This window comes from Phyllopteryx taeniolatus, chromosome 3 (genome assembly GCF_024500385.1).
Source record: "Phyllopteryx taeniolatus isolate TA_2022b chromosome 3, UOR_Ptae_1.2, whole genome shotgun sequence".
In the NCBI taxonomy this organism is placed as follows: Eukaryota; Metazoa; Chordata; class Actinopteri; order Syngnathiformes; family Syngnathidae; genus Phyllopteryx; species Phyllopteryx taeniolatus.
In genome coordinates this window covers 14,056,829-14,078,697 of record NC_084504.1, presented here as the reverse complement: position 1 = coordinate 14,078,697, position 21,869 = coordinate 14,056,829, and the positions used below count along the sequence as shown (strand labels likewise).

At 40.2% G+C, this 21,869-nt stretch overlaps 1 protein-coding gene across 5 annotated transcripts in view; it reads left to right on the top strand.

The window, feature by feature from the left end:
• Window positions 1-779: 779 nt before the first annotated feature.
• The window catches only part of adamts3 (ADAM metallopeptidase with thrombospondin type 1 motif, 3), a 148,055-nt gene continuing 126,965 nt past the window's right edge, over window positions 780-21,869 (top strand). For 2 of the 5 annotated variants that reach the window (XM_061767088.1, XM_061767086.1), the window contains exons 1-2: window positions 3,072-4,473; window positions 10,491-10,921. In XM_061767088.1, coding sequence (XP_061623072.1) covers window positions 4,323-4,473; window positions 10,491-10,921 — 582 coding nt within the window. In that variant the 5' untranslated portion in view covers window positions 3,072-4,322. Of the gene's footprint in view, window positions 1,164-1,474; window positions 1,497-3,071; window positions 4,474-10,490; window positions 10,922-21,869 lie in introns of those variants that run through there. The other 3 variants (XM_061767087.1, XM_061767090.1, XM_061767089.1) reach the window with 3 other exon arrangements.

Below are 21,869 nucleotides of genomic sequence, written 5' to 3'. Positions count from 1 at the left end.
TTAAAAAACGGGACAGTATTTCAAACTGACAGTGCAGAAAAAGCACAAACATAAATTGATTAGGATTCAGTGACTGATTTGGTCTGTAATGTCAGAAAATAGGCCAAAATGTTGATGATTGTTTTCCAGAGTAAAAGCAGAATTCTAAATGTCTTATTTGATTAAACACAAGGATAATCACTCTCCTTTCAGGGAGGATTACAGAAATTGGAGAATATTTAATATTGAGAGGCTGAAATTCTGAGGATTTGGATTTCTGAGGATTGGGGTCTCTCAACCATTAATCAATTATCAAAATAGTTGTTAATTTGATAATCGATTAGTTGTCGTTTCATCGATTAATTCTTATACCTATAAAAATATATATATTCAAAATACTGGAGGAAAGACAAAAATAAAAGATTAGGCCTAACTATTTAATTGACATGCCCATTTTTATACCTCAGTGCCGCCGAGCTAAAATATTTCTGAAAGCAGTTTATTTTTCACGAGTGTAAGCAAGGAAAGTTAATTTGATCATTTGTGATTCAATTTTGCCACAATTGTATGAAGATTTGATGTATTGTTTCAGTTAAGTGACATTGTTGGGCATTTTGAATATTTTGCAAAAAAAAGTTACTCAGCCTTGAGTATTTTTTGTATATCTTTTTTTTTTTTACTCTTACTCAAGTAATTCTTTGGAGGGTTACTTTTTACTTTGACTTGAGTGTGTGTGTGTGTGTGTGTGTGTGTGTGTTGGGGGGGGGGGGGGGGGGTCTGTTTCGTGTGTGGCTGGCTGGCTGCGGTGACGTCACACAGGGCCGGACTTATTTGGTTTATTAGGCGGGGGCTTCGGGGCATCCGAAGCAGCAGGCAGACAGGCAGGTCGCGCAGCTGTGCAGCGGCGCAGCCACGGAAACTTTTTAATGACAGAGTGACGAAAAGTGACAACAGAAAAAACTAAAAAAAAAAAAAGTCACGCAAGTCGCCTCACTTCACTCTTTGTATAAAAAAAAGACAGACAAGAGGCAACGATTTGCCGCACACCCATTTTTTTTCCTTTGACATCTCTTTTTTTGGGATAAACTTTATTTCTTATAATTTCCTTGACAAGACTCGTGATGGCCGCGCTGTCATTCTCCTACTTCGTGCTCTTGGGATTTATCGCGACTTCAGCCGTCAAGGTAAAAACTTTGATGATGAAATATCTCTTTTGTAGCGATTTTAAAGTATTAAAAAAAAAGAAAAAAAAAAGAAGTGGGACTGACTTGGGGGAGGAAAAAAAGTGCACGTTTGACTCCCTTAAATGCGCGCACTGTGTGAGATGTTGACACACTAAACACACACGCTCGCAACACACACTACACACTCTATCCTGTTACATAAACGCTTACAATCAAGTCCCTTTTTGTGAACTTGCACAAGGCGGCACGTGCATGTTTCTCTTTTCTTTTCTTGCCTTTATATTTAATCATCTGTCTTGTTTGTCTTGCAGGCTGGTGAAGATGACCGAGAAGGTGAGTTTCAATGAAAAAGTGGAAGGGAGTGGGAAGGAATTGAGGGCTGGGGGGGGGGGGGGGGTTGCTTGATGTGTCGACCTCTGTTGTGTCACACACACACACACACACACTATTACTCTCCAGTGGTGGGAAGTCACCAAGTACAGTGATGCCTTGTGCTATATGTGACTTGACTTCCAAGTTTTTTGAGATGCGAGCCACTGTTCAACTGATTTTCCCCTTTGACTTGCAAGCAAAAATCTGAGATATCAGTACTACATGGTGGCAGTGAACCCCACTTTGTTCACAACAAGCATCACTTTGTTACCGAGTGAACGATTCTTCAAAAGAGGCTTCAAGCTGTTTTTGCCACTTTGTGCCAGGTGAAGTTTCAAACTAAACATAAAACGAAGACAATTGCATTTTGTTTTTAAAACAACCACAAAACTTTGCATTAGAAAGTCTGTTTATTTGGAAACTAACAAACACATGAAAATGCCATAGACAGGCTATGTGGTGTTATAACCTTTTAGCAGTGGATATTTGAACACAAACGGTGGAGCAACACATGTTGACAGATAATACAACAATGCTCAGGTATATATTCTTTATCCTTTGCAAAGTACAACTAATAATACTGCAGCTCACTGAGGAGTTGTGACCGTCTCATGTAGATCCCTATGTCTGCAATATACTGCCCCCATGTGGCCGAGGCGCGCACACCAGAAGGAGCATTACAATGTTCATTGAATTGAAGCAAAAAATGAGGCAAAAACGATTTAATTAAAAAAATTATATTTAACACTAGAACTCCCATGATTTTCGGACCCTCTCCATCAAATGATGATTGGTTGGTTTGAGACTAACAACTTGATCAGTGACAATTGGCTGCCTTACATTTGCAAATGGTGCGCCCTGCACAGATAATGGCCCACTGGAATGTGCTTGAGTGTGAGGTATTCTCTGGTCATACTGTGTTTGTGTCTATTGTTTAGCAGCTGTGCATTGACGTGGAAATCTGAGAAAAAATTTTTTTTAATAGTCCATAGTTGCCCTCTTTTTTTCTTTTATTGTTTAGGAGGCGAGGAAGGAGGTGCAAAACTAAGAAAAAGACAAATTGTGACACTATGTATTGCATTACATCAGTATTACACTGGTGCATTACTGATATGATGCAAATCATTGTCATTTTAAACTTCTTTATTTATTATTGCGCAAATTTAGAAAATTAACTAAAAATTAAATGAACTAGGCGGCACGGCGGCCGACTAGTTAGAGCGTCTGCCTCACAGTTCTGAGGATCGGGGTTCAATCCCCGGCCCCGCCTGTGTGGAGTTTGCATGTTCTCCCCGTGCCTGCGTGGGTTTTCTCCGGTTTCCTCCGACATCCCAAAAACATGCGTGGTAGGTTGATTGACAACTCTAAATTGCCCGTAGGTGTGAATGTGAGTGCGAATGGTTGTTTGTTTGTGTGCCCTGCGATTGGCTGGCAACCAGTTCAGGGTGTATCCCGCCTCCTGCCCGATGACAGCTGGGATAGGCTCCAGCACGCCCGCGACCCTAGTGAGGAGAAGCGGCTCAGAAAATGGATGGATGGATGGATGGATGAAATAAAGTAATAACTCGACACCCTCATCAAAGTACAGCGAAATTCATAGCATTAAATGATTGGCCATGCAACGTGTGTTTTCTGCTCCTTGTGATAAGAAATAGAATTTGCTAGCTATTGAGCTGCAGTTTACAAGTGAAAATGTATTTCTTTTAAAAAAAATTATTAAAAAATAATCAGAGAGGATGCATAGAGTTGTTTTTGAATGATGAATGTTAGATCAAATTAACAAAGCATTGCATAGCAGTGTTTATTTATTTACAGTGTTATAGATGCCTGCATGCTTTGACATTATAGCCTGCGTCTGTCACCCCCCTCCCCCGTTGAACACTGTACACTAAAGTTCACTCGTGAGTGTGGTGTGGGGCATGGTGGGCAGGCGTGTGAACTGTGATGACGAGCTAAACTTGGGAATTCAACAGATAGTTCACAAAGTACAAGAACCTTACCCTTGACACAGTACACTGCTGCTGAGGCTTTGGCCATGCTGCAAAGTATGGACCCTTGTGACTCAGATGGAGGGGAACTATCCATTCACCCGCAAGAGACTTCGGACTTTGACGTGTTCTCAGGTGAGGAGATGTGTTCGGACGGGAGAGCGGAACTGGTCAGCTGGGGACACAGTCCAGACCGACAGATCCCAACTGTGAGACGGCAAAAGATGGTACTGTGTGGGTTGAAGAAGAATTGGGGAGGCCACTTCCCAATGGCCAACTAGAGCCATACTAATGTGGTGGAGAGTCAACAGACCAAGTCTGAAGAACTCTCTTTCAGAGTTTTTTGTGTTTAGTGAGTTGAGACATCCTCTACAAGATCCAAAAATGTACCCTTGCGCATGGCCACAAGACCGAAGTGGCTTGGAGCACGTCTGCCTATGAACTGATGGCGTTCATCTCCATCCTTCTTTGGAGTGGGGTGGTCGGAATTCCGTCGCTGGCTGATGCTTTGGTCGACAATACTGGGGATCTGACATGTCAAGAGCACAGTTGCCTGAAACCGCTTTCAGGACATCATCCCCTCAGTGAGGTGCAACTGACAAAATCTTTTTCCAACAAAGTCTAATATATAGGTTAGCTGTAAAACCCATTATACTGAAAAGAGAACATTTTAAAAAATCATTTAAATACAGTATGTGAGGTGTATGTAAATCTGCAGTCTGTTTTGGGGTAGAAGACCAAGCAAATAAATGTGACTTGACTTACCACACACCACAGCTAGTTTATCACTAATGTTCTGATGACGACTCTGAATTTAGATTTTCTTTGCATATTTTTACTGTCTGTATTATTAGAAAGAGACCCGGGTTCAAATCCAGCCTCGCCTGCCGTGTCTGCGTGGGTTTTCTCCGGGTACTCCGGTTTCCTCCCACATCCCAAAAACACGCATGGTAGGTTGATTGAAGACTCTAACTTGCCCCGTAGGTGTGAATTTGAGTGCGGATGGTTATTTGTTTCGATGTGGCCTGCGATTGGCTGGTGACCAGTTCAGGCTATACCCCGCCTCTTGTCTGAAGATAGCTGGGATAGGCCTTGCAAGTAATTCCCTAATATACAGAACAAAAGCGGCCATTCAGAGGTAATTAAGGGGGGGTTGGGGACATCAAATGATGCCTCCCTATGATTTCTAGTGTTATCATTACTGTATGTTTTTATGAAGTGCAATAGTATAGAGGGCTATTTTTCCTCATCTATATTTTTTTGGGGGGAGGCTGGAACAGATCATTGGTATTTCCATTCATTTCAATGGGGAATGATGATTTGAGATACAAGTGGTTTGAGTTACGAACATTGTCACAGAACAAATTGAACTCATATCTCAAGGCACCACCGTACTTTAGTACTTTATTTAAGTTTTTCAGGTGCCAGTATATTTACTTGGGTATTTATTTTTCTGAAGACATTTTACTTACATAAATAAAGATATTGGTACTTTCTACTCCTTACTTTTTCAAAATAAGCTGGTTACCGATTGTTTGGAAGAGATCTGAGAGTGGCATGGTGACCAAGTGTGTAGCACATTTGCCTCACAGTTCTGAGGTTGGAGGTTCAAATCCAGGCTCTGTGTTGAGTTGGCAGAGTGTTGATTTTCTCCAGGTACTCCGGTTCCGTACACACACACACACACACACGCGCGCGCACACACTCTTGGTCTACCAGTGCTTTGCTTGACAGGCTCAGTTAAGACAGGAAACGCAAATTCCACCACTGGATCCTCCACATCTGTTCTCCATCGGGAAGTTAAATGAGAAGCTGAGCCTCTACACGGCCCGCGCCGAACCCCTTTATCTCCCCCTAAACCACTTACGTGCACACTTGACCTCTTTTTGCCCACTTCCTGTTTCGCAACATTAAAAAGCACGTCACTCCCACCACCAGTCATCACCTTGTGACTCATCTGAACAAAATTGTTGGCGCTCTGTGGTCATTGTTCTTTAAAAAAACCCACCAGTGATGAGTTTTTTTTCTTCCCTTGTAGGGAACTGTGGCTGTGGGAAAAGCTTTATTAACTGTACAGGTCTTGTTTTAATGCTCTTTAGTGTCGTACAAGTGGAAAACTGTAAATAGGTAATTTTGATTTCACATAATCACTAATAGAAATCAAAATAATCCATGACACAGTCGAACTGTGGCCATCATAGCAAGCTTTATTAACTTTATATGGACATTTTAACTCGAAACTGTCATGCAAGTGTAAAAACAAGTTAACCACTGTCACTACTTCATTTGGATAACAAGTGACGACTAATGAAAATAGAAAGAATCAGTGCCAAGGTTCCCAAATGATTCAAGGAGTTTACTGTTTCGCAGTGGTAAATCAGGACAAAAATGGGGGGGGGAAAAAGTCAGTTAGCATGTCTCGTTCCCAAGTGATGCTTTCAGTGCGCCATGGATTTTGCAGTTTCACAGTAGAAAATCAGCATTAAAATGACAAAAAATCCCAATAATTGTCAGTCTTGTTTCCAAATGATGCATTTACTGTGACTTGGAGTTTAAAGTTTCGCAGTAAGAAAACGTCGTTAAAACAAAAAAATTGTTAATGTCTCGTCCCTCATTTATGCATTCAATGCGGTGTCGATTGCGCAGTTTTGAAGTTGGAAAGCGGCTTAAAAATGCATGTTTTGTCCAATTTGTTCATATTTTTGATTTTGTATAATTTTTTTTATTTATCCAGGAATTGTCCCATTGAAATAGATCTCTTCAACCAGCTGAAAGCGCATCTGAAATGCAAATGTGTTAAAAAACAAACAAGCAAGTCTGATGACAGCGCTTCATAAAAGATCTTTGATGTTTTCAAAGCAGCTGTGTTAGCGGCACCACCTTTCATTTTGGAAGATAGGTGTTTTTTTTTTTTTTTTTTTTTTGGGTTTGTGTTCCAGTTCATATTTGCGAATGTCATTTTTCACAAAACTTGCACCTGGATTAGAATTCCCTCCCCAAAATGACCCTCTTAAATGCATTGTTTTTGTGTATTTTTTCATCACATTTCTGCATTCGATAGGCTTGTCATTTTTGCAGATCTGTAATTTTAGCTTCAACAAAGACAAGTCTTTGCGTAGCCATAGCTTTTGCATAATTAAGGTCGCCAAATACGCTGTCGCTTTTTTTTTCGACTCACTGATCTACACTCTTCTGTGAGTCTCTTCAAGGCATTAGATCAAGATCTGACTTTGTGTAGTTGAGTTGTAGTTTTATGGCGAGTCATCAAACTTTGCCGTCATGTTCCACTCACATGCAAAGACCAAAACTCAATATTTTGCAAATTAGCATCATTCATGTGTCTTGCATACATGAGTCAAATTTGGTAAAGATCGGGCAAAATGTCTCAGAGTTCACTTTTAACAGACCTCTAGAAATGGTCAAACTGAGCCTAAAATGTCCCCTTCAAACCATAATGGCAGTTGACTTGTTTTTTTTCGGGAGGGTTTCTAGAGAATTTTTTTGTTGGTCTTTCCATGACAAACTTGTTACCACATTTCATGTTAAATGAAAATGGCATCAGGTGCTTAATTTTAAAAAGAAAAAAATCTCTAGGAAAAGAGGACCCCTGAAAATGGGCAAAATGGCTGTAAAAGGGCTACTGCAAACCAAAATGGCTGACTTCCTGTGCCTTTTCCGGTATAGGTTTTTGAAACTTTTTGGTGGGACAAAAATGTCTACCAAATTTCGTGTTACTAAGTAAAACTGACTTTGGGGGCTGAATTAAAAACTAAAATCTCAGGAAAGTTAATCTGTGCAGGACCCCTGGAAATGGGCAAAATCACCCTCAAATGGCCGACTTCCTGAAAACAAAATGGCTGACTTCCTGTGTCATTTCAGTCGTGGTTTGTTGAGACTTTTTTGCTGGTCTGCTCATGATAGACATGTCTACCAAATTTCAGGGCCTGAATTACAAAGGAATAACAATTCCAGGGGGCAAAGTGAAGTGTTTTTCTAGTTCCATTGTAAACCACTCAAGTGTAATCTTCTGAAGTGCCTCTCCAAGTGATTGACAATATACAATATGACCCAAAAACAAACGGCATGAACAAATTGAGTCAGACCCAAATACTGCACACCAACCATCAAGAATCTCATCCTCACAAACCACCTTCAAATGTAACCCGAAATAGTGACCTGTGAGAAACAGCCATGTGTGTTTAATTAATTAATAATTTGAATTACAGCTACTTTTATCTATTTTCCGTTTTTATTTGTTCTATTAAGGGTGCAGCGATTATGGAAAAAATAATAATCATGATTATTTTGATTGATATTGAAATCAAAATTAATAAACACAATTATTCACTGATTTCAAAACTTAGTATTTATTTAACGACCAAAACTCAACTTTAAATATAACTTAAAAAAAACAACCACAAAATAAAGTAGTAACAAGTAAAATAATAATATATTAAAACATAGAAATACATTTAAAAAAACAATAAATAAACACAGTCATGGCTAAAACATTGGCACGCCTGGGGTGACTGCGTCGTCTATTATATATATTTGTCTAAAAGATATCCTTCTCTCTATATTCTGGCATTTAGCAAATATAAATATTGTAGACAAAGCCATGACTGTATCTTTTTGCTATATGCGCCTTGGCCTCTTAGGGGCAGTGTGGTAGATGCACGCATGGAGCTGCATATTTACAGTTAGCTAAAAAAAAAAAAAAAAAAAAAAAAAAGAGTAGAAGACAGTCGTGATAAAACTTTATTAAACTCATTTTTCACAGATTATGAAGAATATATGCCTGTGAGTATTGTTATATTACCTGTCTATATGTGTTACTAAGGCGTTTGTGTGTGAATATTTGTGAGTTGAAGGTAAATCGCTCCCGTGATCTAATGCTAATATTAGCTAGCCCGTCAAAAGGGTTTTACATTGACTGCTAGCATAAGCTGGCAATGTCTTAAAACGATGTGTGTTTTGTATTCAAATATACAAAGTGTGCAATTCTTTTTGTTGTGGGTTTAGTTTTACAGTAAACGCCAACTGGGATGTCAGTAAACAGGTTAAAGCATGTTCAGGGAAGGCAGAAGAGTGTGTATATATAAAACCATAAATGGATTGACTTCTTGCCCTCTCCAAAGCCTCCCATTTATCTGGAGTTGGGACTGACACAGCTGGGTTCCATTTGCGTGGTGTTGGGGCTAGGCTTTATAAAATCAGGATTTTTGGGGCTGATCATCGATCAGCGAGTTTAAAAAAACGATAACCGATCCGATCACAAGATGTATATACTTGTGTACTTAATTGCTCCAAAAAATATATTTACAATAAATAAAGTATCTTTGTTTATCTATTTATGCCAGTGAGGCATAGTGACACAGATCAAATGAATGGTCTTCTATTAGATGGAAGGAAATACATACAGTAATTAATGTATCCACTTTTTGTGACATTTTTGTTTGTTGGTGTGCAGTGAGATTTTTCAATTGTAAAATATGTGCTTTGGCTCCATAAAGGTTGGGAATTACTGCTCTGGTCAGATCATGTATTCGAATCAGTCAGGTCAAACCAACATGAGAGAAATAATGGGTGCTAACTTACTGTAATTAAATTACTTTATTGTAATTAAATTACTTCACACACACCAATCCTTTAGCACATGATTCAACAGAACGCCAGCATGTTTGCTTACAACCGTCAGTGCTAGCTTTGTCTTGCAGTCTGATCCGGGTATTACGTGTTCTATCTCAGAAGTGTTGTCTGTCTCACACCGCCGACATGTTTTTTTTAAAAAGTAACTTTATTGGTGGTCAGATATTTACAGTACTACGTCAAAAGACAAGCATAAAATGCTAATGATTGGACGATACCGATCAGATCGGTGTAAAGTCTAGTTGGGGCACTGGGTTGCAATCGAACCAGGATCACAATGAGTCACTCGCATGACTTATTTGGCACAGTTTTTCCGATGGATGTTCTTGCTGATGCAACCCTCCTATTTGTCCGGGACTACAGTCCCACGGGGGCACTTGCTGTGAATTGAACTCACGCCATAGCAAGTCTCTCGCATGGTCTGTGTGGCACAGTTGTTAGCTGGGTGCTCTTCCTGATGCATCCATCACTCTGGGCTTGGGGCACTGGCCGGGAATTGAACCCACAACATGTACTACTACACTACCAGTGCCAATGTAGTTGAGTTTTGGATCAAAATTATTTGTTTGGCAGCATTTTACATCGCAAGCCTCCCATTTGTTCGGGCTCCAGTGGCTGGTATTGGGGCACGAGCATGGAATCAATCCTGCAGCATAGCAAGTCACTTGCATAACTTATTGGCACAGTTTTTACTCGAGATGCCCTTACTGACACAAACCTACTATTCATCCGAGCTTGGGAAGGTAAGTGGTCACTGGCCAAGAATCAAACCCGTGCCACAACGAGTCACAGTTTGGCACAGGTTTTACATTGGATGCCCTTACTGACGACCTTGAGACTGGTATTGGAGCGCACCAATGACAGGGTCTTTGAGCACTAGTCTGGAATCAAACCCACAACATGTACCACTACACTACCAGTGAGAATGTAGTAGATTTTTGTTTACACATGATTAATTTGGCAGACTCACAAGCCCTTCTTTCAACCGGTGTAATAGAAGATGGACCCCCTTGAATATGGACACCACCGATTGAACGTGTATAAAATGCAAATACTTAAAGGTTCTTGTCTAGGGTTAGGGTCAAGGATATTATGAAAACTGTTACAGGAATGTCTAATGTACTTTTTGTATTCATTTACTGTAGTTACTTTTCTTTTATTCACAGAAATAATTTCATTAAATACGATTAATGTCATTAAAGGTATTATATGGCATATTCTGTGAGACTCCATTTACAATCTTAGCATTCAAGGGTTCCAGTAGCAAGGTGTTTAGGGTCTTGTTCTTGATATACTGGTCTGGTGATTTGTGTTGCAGATCAGCTGACGCGCCGTCTGAAGGAATATGGCCTGGTCACCCCCTTCAGCACCGACGCCCACGGACGCTTCCTGTCTCACCTGCTGTCGGCCACTCACAAGCAGCGGGTCAGGAGGGAGGCTTCCACCACCACGCCGCCGCCCCCAGCGCCGTCGGATCAGCAGCTCTTCTTCAACATCAGCGCCTTTGGTAAGGAGTTCCACCTGCGACTGCGGCCCAACAACTGGCTGGTGGCACCGGGGGCGACGGTGGAGTGGCACGACGACGATAACTTGGGGACCGCGGGCGGAAGTTCCGAATCAGCTGCCAAACGGACCGGACCTAACAACGGGACGCGGAAGATAACCTTGCTGAAGACAGACTGCACCTTCGTGGGCGACATCACGGATGTCCCCGGGGCCTCGGTTGCCATGAACAACTGCGACGGCCTGGTAAGTCTGCTGTTCAATGACCTTATCAACGGGCCCATTTTGGGGTGTCCGGAACGCAGGACCTTTCTTTACGTCAGCAATTTTTACAGCGCATTGTTCTCAAGAGGCATTTTATACTGATGTTTGTTACGCTTGAGTGGCCGTTAATCGGCGAAGGCCCCGACCCCCTTGAAACGACCCCTTCCCAACATAAAACAGGAGTGGTCTTTTGTGTGGTTGGGCCAACCGGACCTCCCCGTCACCCCTCGTAAAACACTCAAGTGGTATTTAGAGCATGAATAACCCGTGCTCGAGATTCCATTTAGAGATTTCGGGGGAGAAAAAAAAGCAAGGCTTAACATTGGGGGTGTTAACTGTTCGCCCCACCCAAAAATCTGGTTCTGTACTTGCCTTGGTTTTAAGGTGACAATTGGGTTCGCCTTGGGTACAGTACAAGAACAAAATGTCTTTTCTTTCCTTTTAATTTTTCTTTTCTTTTGTGTAAAATCAGATCAAATCAACAAAATGTATACTATAAAATAAACAATTAAATAATGTACAACGGTTAAATTATTTATTTTTAGGAAAGTGCAATGTGAGTTTTTTTCTTTTTCATTAAAGTGTAACTTCATTTAGGAAGTGCCACATCGATAGTTTCTGTTTTTAGGATAGTGCAACATCAGTAGTTTGTCTTCTTTTTATGAAAATCAGAATCAGCTAGGAAGGCGCAAATTGGCAGTTTGTCTTCTTTTTAGGAATGAACAAAATCAGTCACAAAAGTGCAATAGCAGTAGTTTGTCTTCATTTTAGAAAGGTTAACATCCATAGTTTGTCTTTTTTAGGGAAGTGCGGCATCAGTGGTTCGTCTTCTTTTAAAGAAAGTTTAACATCAGTACCTTGTCTTCTTTTTAGGAAAACAACATCAGTAGTTTTTCTCCCTTCAAAGAAATGTTCACATCAATAGCTTGTCTTCTTTTTAGAAAAACAACATCAGTAGTTTTTCTTTGAGGAAAGGTTAACATCCATAGTTTTTCTTCTTTTTAGGAAAACAACATCAGTAGTTTTTCTTCCTTTGAGGAAAGGTTAACATCCATCCATCCATTATCTGAGCCGCTTATCCCCACAAGGGTCACGGAAGCGCTGGAGCCTATCCCAGCTATCATCGGGCCGGAGGCGGGGTACACCCTGGACTGGTTGCCAGCCAATCGCAGGGAAAGGTTAACATCTGTTGCTTAAGTTCTTTTTTAGTAAAGTGACACATACTGTAAGTAGTTTGTCTTCCTTTGAGGAAAGGTTAAGATCCATAGCTTGTCTCTTTTGCAGGAAATAAACACATCTGTAGTGTGTCTTCTTTTTAGGAAAGCTTAACCTCATTAGTTTGTCTTCATTTAGGGAAAGTTTAACATCAGTAGCACTTAGCACTTTGCCTTAGCAGATCCAAACTAGGGAGGCTGAGTAGCGGTTCATAACGTTTGACATCCTGCCAAAAGCAAGTTCAGTGTATTTCTTTATGGAAAAATATGAATATGCACATACTATTACATGGCTCCTATTCTAGGACAGTAACATAAGAATCTAGGCTGACAATAGCTTATCTTTGCGTTATATAGCAGCAATTCAGAAACTGTCTAGTGCTATTACGCTAACCATTAAAGCAGTGAGCATCCAGGGTACAAGTTTTGTCGGTTTTGCACCACAATTCGACGGCATTCGTTTTCCCAAAGCCGAGGCAGCGATAAGAAGCAATGGCTGTAAATAAAAATGTTTTGCACCATTAGGCAAATTTTATTATTAAGTTACACAACCGGCCAAGCAGAAGGGACTACTGCATCAGATTTATGCTCTCCATAAAGATAGCAGAGTAAACTGCATTCCTTCTCTGTGTAGATTCTCAGTCTTGTTAATGCAGGGAGCTTAACTCCGAGCCAACTGGACAAAACTTGACCAAATGTTCGTCAAACCGGGGTGGATTGGTTCAATGCTCAAGAAGCAAACCAGAATCTCACCAGAAATCAATCCGAATGTCTTTTTATGTTGTGTTTGTTAACACGGCTCAGTGGATTCAAAGTTTTTACGACAAGTACCACCTAAAAAAAAAATGGTCTCTCCAAGTACCACTGTAATGACCAACATTAAAATATGGTAGCGTCTACTGACCTACAGTAATTTTTCATCAAAAACAAGGTTGAGGTTGTATTTAATATTATTGTAAGCCACTGTAACAGTTTGCAGATAGTTTGAACGTTAACATTGTGCCTAAATACAGGAAAATAAAACACTGCACTTAAATAATGACTCAATTAAAATGGATTACACACAAAACTTAAATAAAAATTGTAACTTAAATGTTTGTAAAAAAACTTCTAAAAGATTAAATGCAAATGTATTGAACATAAAAGTTAAATACTGTACAACTGAATTGTACTTAACAAATGAAGTGTAGTGGCAGAAAAAGTCTAAGCCACTGCAACATTACGCACAGTTTACGCATTTATTCCATGATTCTTTCGCGTAACACTATAGGCAGACCCTGTACCACTAGCGATACTCGTACCACACTTTGAGAACCACTGACCTAGCTGATTGGTCACCAGCCAATCAATTAAAAAAACACTACCACTGGATTGCATAAAAAGCAATAAAACACAGTAAACTAAAAAAATATGTATATTTTTTATATATATCTATATATATATTCACATGTATATATATAAAATGTAATTATACATACTGTACAATTTATGTATTGACTGTGTGCTTTTAACTCATTCACTGCCAGGTGTTTTCAAAGCAGAGTTCCCCAATAAATACCGTAATATCTCATGTATAATGCACATTTTTTCCCCCAAAAAATTGTCAAAAGTCAATAGTGCGTATTATACATAGGTATAGGAAAAAATGAAAGGCTTTCACATTTTATAAATGTATGCCGCCATCTAGAGGTTATGAAAAAGCTGTACACTTTCATTCCAATATGCCACCGCCCCCTAGAGGTTATGAAAAACTTGTACACTTTCGTTCTAGTATGCCACCTAGAGGTTATGAAAAAGGTGTAGCCTACACTTTCATTCCAATATGACAAGGGGAACATATGATTGCATATATGTACAATTGTGCTCATAAGTTTACATACCCAGGCAGAATTTGTGAAATGTTGTTTTTTATGTTTAAATACAACTGATGACTGAACAACAACCATCATTAATTCCTTAATGGTTTTGTTTAATGATAATGCTTTTCTGAAATGCTTGACAGTTTAATTCGAATAATTAAAATAAAATTAAATGTGTTTGGACTGGTCCTTCATGTTTAAAGAAATGTACCCATCTTACAAATTCTGCCTGGGTAATCAAACATATGAGCACAACTGTGTGTTTTCTCACAGAGATCCTCCCAACCCACTCCTCTAATTTACGAGGATTTTTGCAAAGTAAGCAGGAAAGACGGAAGCGTCGTTCTAAATGAGAGCATGACTGAAAATAGCAAATGAGCCTCTTCCTGCTTTTAAAAGGAGCTGTGAAATTGGCCTTTGACCTTCCTAGTTGGTCCCCGGCGGCGGAACATCATCTAGGGCCATCAGCCGTCTTTACCGTTTAGTCGTTTGGATGTCCTTTTTGCATATCTCATCTCCTCACAGCATTTAGTCAAAGCAGCCATAAACATGCTCATTAAATGATTATGACCACACCTTCATGTTTGTAATGACGCCCGAACAGATAATCTCCAATGCGGCATGTTTCTGACATTCATCTGACCCATAATGAGGATGTTCAGTTTGAAAAATGTTTATGTTAAATTGCCTAAGATACATTATCCCCCATCTGAATGTCTCATTAGCCACGTTCATTAGTTCCAGAGCTCATCCGAAATGTGAGCAAGATCAACCTACTCAGTAAAAATCGCTTTGTATTGGAACAAAGTTAGCTGTCTCGGCAGCATGCTACAGATACTCAAAATTAATAGAAAGAAGCATTGCAATAAGCCTGTAGGCCTTTGCAGCATCCGGTCTTAACTGTGCAGTGTAGAAAGAAGCCTCGAAAACGTGAATTGCCAAGTTATTTGCGATACAATATTACTGTACCTACTGTGAAACACATAGGAGGCTTGGCTACGTTGGGGCTGCTTTTCCACATCCAGTACGGAGTGTCATTAAAGTGTGCATGAAATCTCAAAGACTGTCAAGGTATTCTGTGGCAAAATGTGGGGCCTTGCACCAGAAAGCTTGTATCAGCGGCCTTTTTCGTTGACCCTGGCTGGAGGAAGCGGTTCATCAGTGGCTCAATGGGCATTTGTGTGTATCGTGGTAGTTGGGGCGGGGGGGAGGGGAGGGGGAGGGGGATAGTTGGTCGGGGGTCCACACAGGATGTGAAAGTTGTGCTTTTTAAATAGCGTCGTGGCAGTTAGCTGTCCGAGGTCGTTTGCCTGTACTGCACTTCATCATGCTGACAGCTTTGACACATTTTTGAATGTATAATTGAAACGCATACATTACTCAATTGAACGATGGAGTTCATTCATTGCAAAGCCATTCATGATTTTAAATGAGAAATATGTGGTGGAATTGGTTACTGTATGTAATTTAATGATTGACTTTATTAGTTAGTCCCCTGAATGTAATGGTTGTTTATGAAGTTTGTTTTAAACGTTCTCCTCATAATGCAGACACGCACGCATGCACGCACGCACACACACGAACAAACACTAGATAAATTATCTCCTTGGTGGAAGTACAAAGAAATATGTTGCTTTATTAGACAATTCCCATTCAGCTAAATTTCCTTCATCGAAAAAATGGGAAAATTAACATTTTATTTTATTTAGTTTTTACTTGTATAATCTTCTGATTCGGGGATAATAATAAGCATAATAAATACATAAAACATTTAAAATTGTGAAATATATTTTAAATATTGTAATCATTATTTTATGAATATAAATTGTCATTTTCTACTGGAGGAATTATTTTTAAAAAAATGTAATCAAAATTATTAAATAATTTGAAAAAAAAAGAATTAAAAATACATTAATTTTAATGTTTGAGAATTACATTTATTATATTCTTAGCATTCTTATATTATCATTATCATAAATTTATGTCGAAGGAATTTAAGAATCTATTATTGGTTTTCAGCTAAAATGTGAAGTGTGTTGTTTTTTTAGATTAAACTAAATAAATTCGGGTGGAACGGTGGGCGACTGGTTAGCACATCTGCCTCACAGTTCTGAGGTCCCGGGTTCAAATCCGGCCTCGCCTGTGTGGAGTTTGCATGTTCTCCCCATGCCTGCGTGGGTTTTCTCCAGGTACTCCGGTTTCCTCCCATATTCCAAAAACATGCACGGTAGGTTAATTGAAGACTCTACATTGCCCGTAGGTGTGAACGTGAGTGCGAATGCTTGTTTGTTTATGTGTCCCGCGACTGGCTGGCAACCAGAGTTCAGGGTGTATCCCACCTCTCGCCCAGAGTCAGCACGCACGCGACCCTAGTGAAGCTAAGCGGTACGGAAAATGAATGAATTAATATTCTTATCATGAATAAGTAGATTATTATTTAATTTGATTTGAATTGATGTTCCATCGCTCTACTTCCCTTCCCTTGATGTCATGTTGGCCTTCTTTAGCCAGCACACTTGTTGAGAGTGAATCAACGGCACCTGTGCTGGTAACCGTCTTGTTGTGTAATACAATGAACCCATGCAAATTTGAGGTTTGGCATTTGCAAAATCATATATTCGTGGAAATTTTTGTGAAACCATTATTCACTGAAAATGAAAACAAAAAGTGAATGCTTTGTAAAAAGTGGTGTTTTGTCACCATCTTGTGGCATCTTTGTGCTGGCAAACTATGGTGATGTGAGTTGAAGGGTTTCTTGGTTCCGAGAAACTGTAGAAGTGAGTCGAGGAGCTTCATTTAGACAAAAGTAGTGCTTTGCCAGCATCTTGTGGCTTCTTGGTTCTGAGGAACTACAGTATGTTGAAGTTCATTTAGCCAAATCGTTGCTTTGCCACAATCTTGTAGCATCTTTAGGAATTTGTAACTGCTTTTTAGGGGAGTGTTAATCTCTGATTTTGGTCATTTGCGGCATGGCTCGGTTGGCCTCAGCCTCAATGTGATGAATGGATCATTTATTCCACACAGTACTGTATCAAACATGCTTTACAGAGCTCAGCATGACGTGTTTTCTCTTGTTGCGTCAGTGCCGAGTCGAGGCGTAGATGAAGCATATGGAGGAAGCATGTCGTTCTTTGATGCTTCGCGGTCACTCTGTGCGAAGTGTGTGTTTTGTGTGTTTTACGACGCCTTAATTATAGCCAGCAGTCTTGTGAAGCATACACTTCCTGTGTCTGCTACCTCAGTAGTATAGTGGTTGAGTGATGGTGTGTGTGTGTGTGTGTGTGTGTGTGCGTGCGTGCGTGTGCGTGTGTGTGGTCGGTGGATTGTCAGGCTGGCTGTGAAGTGGTTGTGCTTCAATCTGATGCAACATGTCAAGTGCTGAGCTGTGCTTTCTAATTTAATTTGTAAGAGGTCACTGATGCTGTAGTGGTACATTTGCCTGACTTTGATGCAGGCAGCATGGGTTTAGTTCCCACTCAGTGGGTGTGAATGGTTGTCCGTGCAAATGACAGGCCTTGAGGTACGAGTGACACAACTAAAGGCGTCTTTATACTCCCGCGCTCACACGGCCCACAATGCCCGCATTGCATCACGTGACTGATGAATTGGCCCGCGCAGCCCTTCTGTGTAGCTTGACGCGCACACGGCAAAAATTGTTGCTGTGCGTCGAACGCTGCGGAGCTCATCTCCCGTGATTGGTCCGTTTTAGTCACATGCTGAGATGACCTACTCAGCGTGGCCCTTGGTTCAACATACCATCTACGCCACCGCCTTCTTGATTGATTTTGCAGTATAATTAAACGTATCATCTGGTCATGTAGGTCCATTTGTTCTAGCAGACACTGTTCCACGGTCGCCATTGTTGTTGCTTTGTTCCTTGTTACTGAAAGGAAAGTAAAATTGGCTACCGGAAATGGCCACAAAATGCAGAGAAAAGTCCACCCTGTGGTGTCCTAGCCAATACCAGCTGTAGCGACACCCCCGACTTGGAGGTGAACTGCAGTACAATATCAAAACTGCGCGCGTGGGTTGCGCTCGAGTATAAAGGCAAAGTACGTGCGGAACAGCCGCAGTGACGTCACCGCGGTCGCCGTCCGTGCGAGTATAAAGAAGCCTTTATATTTTTTTCTAGCTACGAGTCATCATTCGAACAATTTTTTGCTTTGACTTGAGAGCAGAATTTCAGACACGAGAGTTGTATGGTGGCTGTGAACTAAAATTTACTTCACGACAAGTTTGGCAGATAGTGAACAATTCTTCAAAAAAGAGGCTTCAAGCTGTTTAATGCCAGTTGAAGTTTCAAACTAAACATAAAAAAAAGAGGCACGGGGAGAACACGCAAACTCCACACAGGCGGGGCCGGGGATTGAACCCGGTTCCTCAGAACTGTGAGGCTGACGCTCTAACCAGTCGTCCACCGTGCGGCCAGGTTTGATAGTGATACTGGTTATAAAGAACCCCAAGTCAAATGTTCATTTTAGTCTATGCTGCAGGCTGCTAAGAAAATGGATGTTTGTAATTTGGACACCCATTATTTGAACCATGCAAACATTTTTGACCGAGCCCCCTAATCGGGAATCGGAATTGAGAATCGTTTGGAACCGGAATCAAAATGAGGAACCGGAATCGCTCAAATTCAAACTATTCCCAGCCCTATTCTAGTCTCTCAGTTGCAACCTGCTGATGACACCCTAAGCTCAGTGGTCACTTCCCTCAGAGAACATCTTGTTTGAAGTCTCCCCATTTCATACCAAAGGCATAGAAGCGGGCGTTCTTGGAAAGGGAAAAACAAAAAACACCTGTTGAGAATTTGGCAGTTGAGCTTGTAAAAATAGAAAGCATGCATGTTCTTGTGGTGTAATGAATGGTTGGTTTGAGGACACCTGCTCTTTACGATCGTTGACATTGTAAATACAATAGTCACTGCTGAGCACAGGTGGAAAAAGTATTCACACTCTGTACTTATGTAGAAATACTTGTGTAATAAAAGATTGGTAAAAGTAGAAGTACTGATTCAACTCCAGTATTAGGTTATCAATTATATAATTATATACAATAACTGTTCGTATTGAGAAGAAAAAAAATCATCTTCATGTCAGAGAGCTAGTGTTTGTTTCAATTTTATGCTATCAAAACAATGTGTAAGACACCAAGATCTCACTCAATCAAAATCTCAACAGTGGTTGGCTTCAACTCTCTCTATTTACATATTTCTTCAATGCCATCCAGGGTGGTTGAAAAATAAACAAGCCCATTTTAAACAAAAGAATTGAAAGTACAGATATCTGTTTAAATGTAGGGAGCAAAAGTAAAAAGTGGTCAGAAAAATAAATACTCAAGTAAGATACATACCTGAAAAATCAGTACAGTAATAAAGTATTTGTTTGTTACCTCCCACTGCTGCTGGTGGGTACCAGCTTTTCCATCTTCTTCTTCTATTTATTCTTGTGTGGGTCACATGGCTGGACAAGGCTGCATATGGCTGGAAAGAGAGAGAGAGAGAAAAAATGATAAGAGCAAACAAGTCAGGAATGCAGCTGACCTCCATGTCTTCAAGTGGGCGGAACGCTACTTTGTTCCCATCCTCCTCAAAGTTCATGTCTGTGGCCTCCTTGTGTAAACTATTGCGCGTACACGCACACCCACGCGCACACACAAACACGCACGCGTGCACACACATACACACACACACACACACACACTTGCCTTGTCACTACGTTGATGCTTGACATGCCACATACGTTCTAATACGCTGTTTGTTTCTTACCAGCCATGGTTTTCCCCATTTTAGTTGTGTAGCTGTAACGTGAGCCAAATGACCAAAGTTCATAATTTGTGATTTCCAAAAGTGTTTCGAAATCAAGCACCTTGACCCTGAAGTTTTCTGGTGCGTTACGCCGACTCGCTTGATGCTGGTTCAAACTATGGCCAACTTCTCTCCATGTTTGCCCCGAAAATGTTGGTAAAATTCTGATTGGAAAAAAAATAATAATAATAATTCAAATAAAAATCGCATTTTTTCATAGAAATGAAACAAACAAATGAACAATGTAACTAATCAATCACTGGACAAATTGTTAACTATGGAACAAACAAACTAATGAACCAAAGTACTAATACACAAATGAACAAATACCCTTAAGGACAAATGATCTACATAGCTAACAAATGAACAGCAAAAAAACCCCCCAAAAAACTAATGATTGAACAAACAATCTACATTGCTAACTAACTGAATAACAAACAAAAGAACAAACTAACTCAATAACGAGTGAAAGAACAACCTAACTAACATGCTAAAAAGATGATGCAAGTAATCAACAAGCGAAAGAACAAAGAAACTACTTAACAGAATGAAATATCTAACTACCTAATTAATAAATGAACAAACTAACAAACAAACTAACTAACTAACTAACTAATCAACAAATGAAACAACAACTTACCGAGAAACTACTTAAAAGCTAACAACACATACATTGGGCGCTACAGAAACATTATTTGCTTTATTCGTGTAAATTACTTCATGAAGAAGCTGTTTGCTGAACAGACATTTGCTAATTTTGCCATATCCTTTGCCAAAACAACAATAGAAACATCTGCAACTTACCGCAAGGTGTTTTCTCAAGTTAGACGTGGGCTGAAATATCTAAGTTTGGGCAGTCACAATTTGAGCTGCATGTTAAAGCTGTTGTTTTTGGGAGTCTGTAAAATAAACAGTCGCGCAGCTGTTTTCCCCCCAAAATGAGTCATTTTGATTGGCTCACGAAGGCTATGTGCACGGTCATGTGACTGCCCTGTGCCGTCTGATTGGTGGAAAATTATTCATTTTGATTGGCTCACGAAGGCTACGTGCGTGGTCATGTGAGTGCCTTGTGTCGTCTGATTGGTGAATTTGAATCAAATGACATTAGTGATCCCGTTTGATTGGCGCAACGGGCACCATATGCGGAAGTCCAAGATGGAGTCTAAAGATACACGCGCGCACGCAAGAATGAATAAATAAAAGTAGCGAATGGCATGTCGATCATTGTAACAGACTAAAAGTATCGAACCTTCTTCACATAAATACTCAAGTAAAAGTAAAAAGTACAGTGCATTTAAAGTACTCTGACAAGTACAGTTTATGGAAAATGTTACTTGAGTAAATGTAACGGAGTAAATGTAGCGCGTTACCACCCACCTCTGGCTATGGCTGTATCGTATCAGTGGCAGCTGGCCAATCGAGTGCTCTGTGGTGCCACCACCCACGCCTCACTACATTACCTTGAATCAGAAGACATTAAGAAATTACATTTAAAATATATTATATAAATATATAGTTCTTGATGACTAAAGTTGTTTCATAATCCTTGTTGTCTGATTTGGGACGTGTTTCTGCCCTGATACACAAAAGTCTTTTGCCCATAGACTCTCGTTAAAAGTTGTACACGCACAGTACCTCCTCATCAATACAAGCGATAGGTGCATGTTGGGGCGCACTTTCGGTGGTGAGGTAAACGCATATTGACAACACTGGCAGAATCAAGTTCATCAGAGTTTGTTTGCTGTCTGCTGGAATTACTGAACGTTACCATGAATGATGTCCAAAAATAAATGTCTGGCACTGCAGTGCAACTCTGCAGAGTAAGATTTTAAGTTTTCGTCTCATCGGACCGCTCCTCTGTTTGCTTACATTTGTTGCTAGGTTACGTTATATATTTTTTGCACCACCCCCCCAAGGTGGACACACCGATAAATCAGGCTCTGAGCTTCAATTTTGTGGATCTGTATGTAAATAAAATACAGTTTTAACTTTGCCAGATTGGTGCATGAAAAGGTTTTAACTCGTAAAATGAATTTTCCCCATTTGAAATG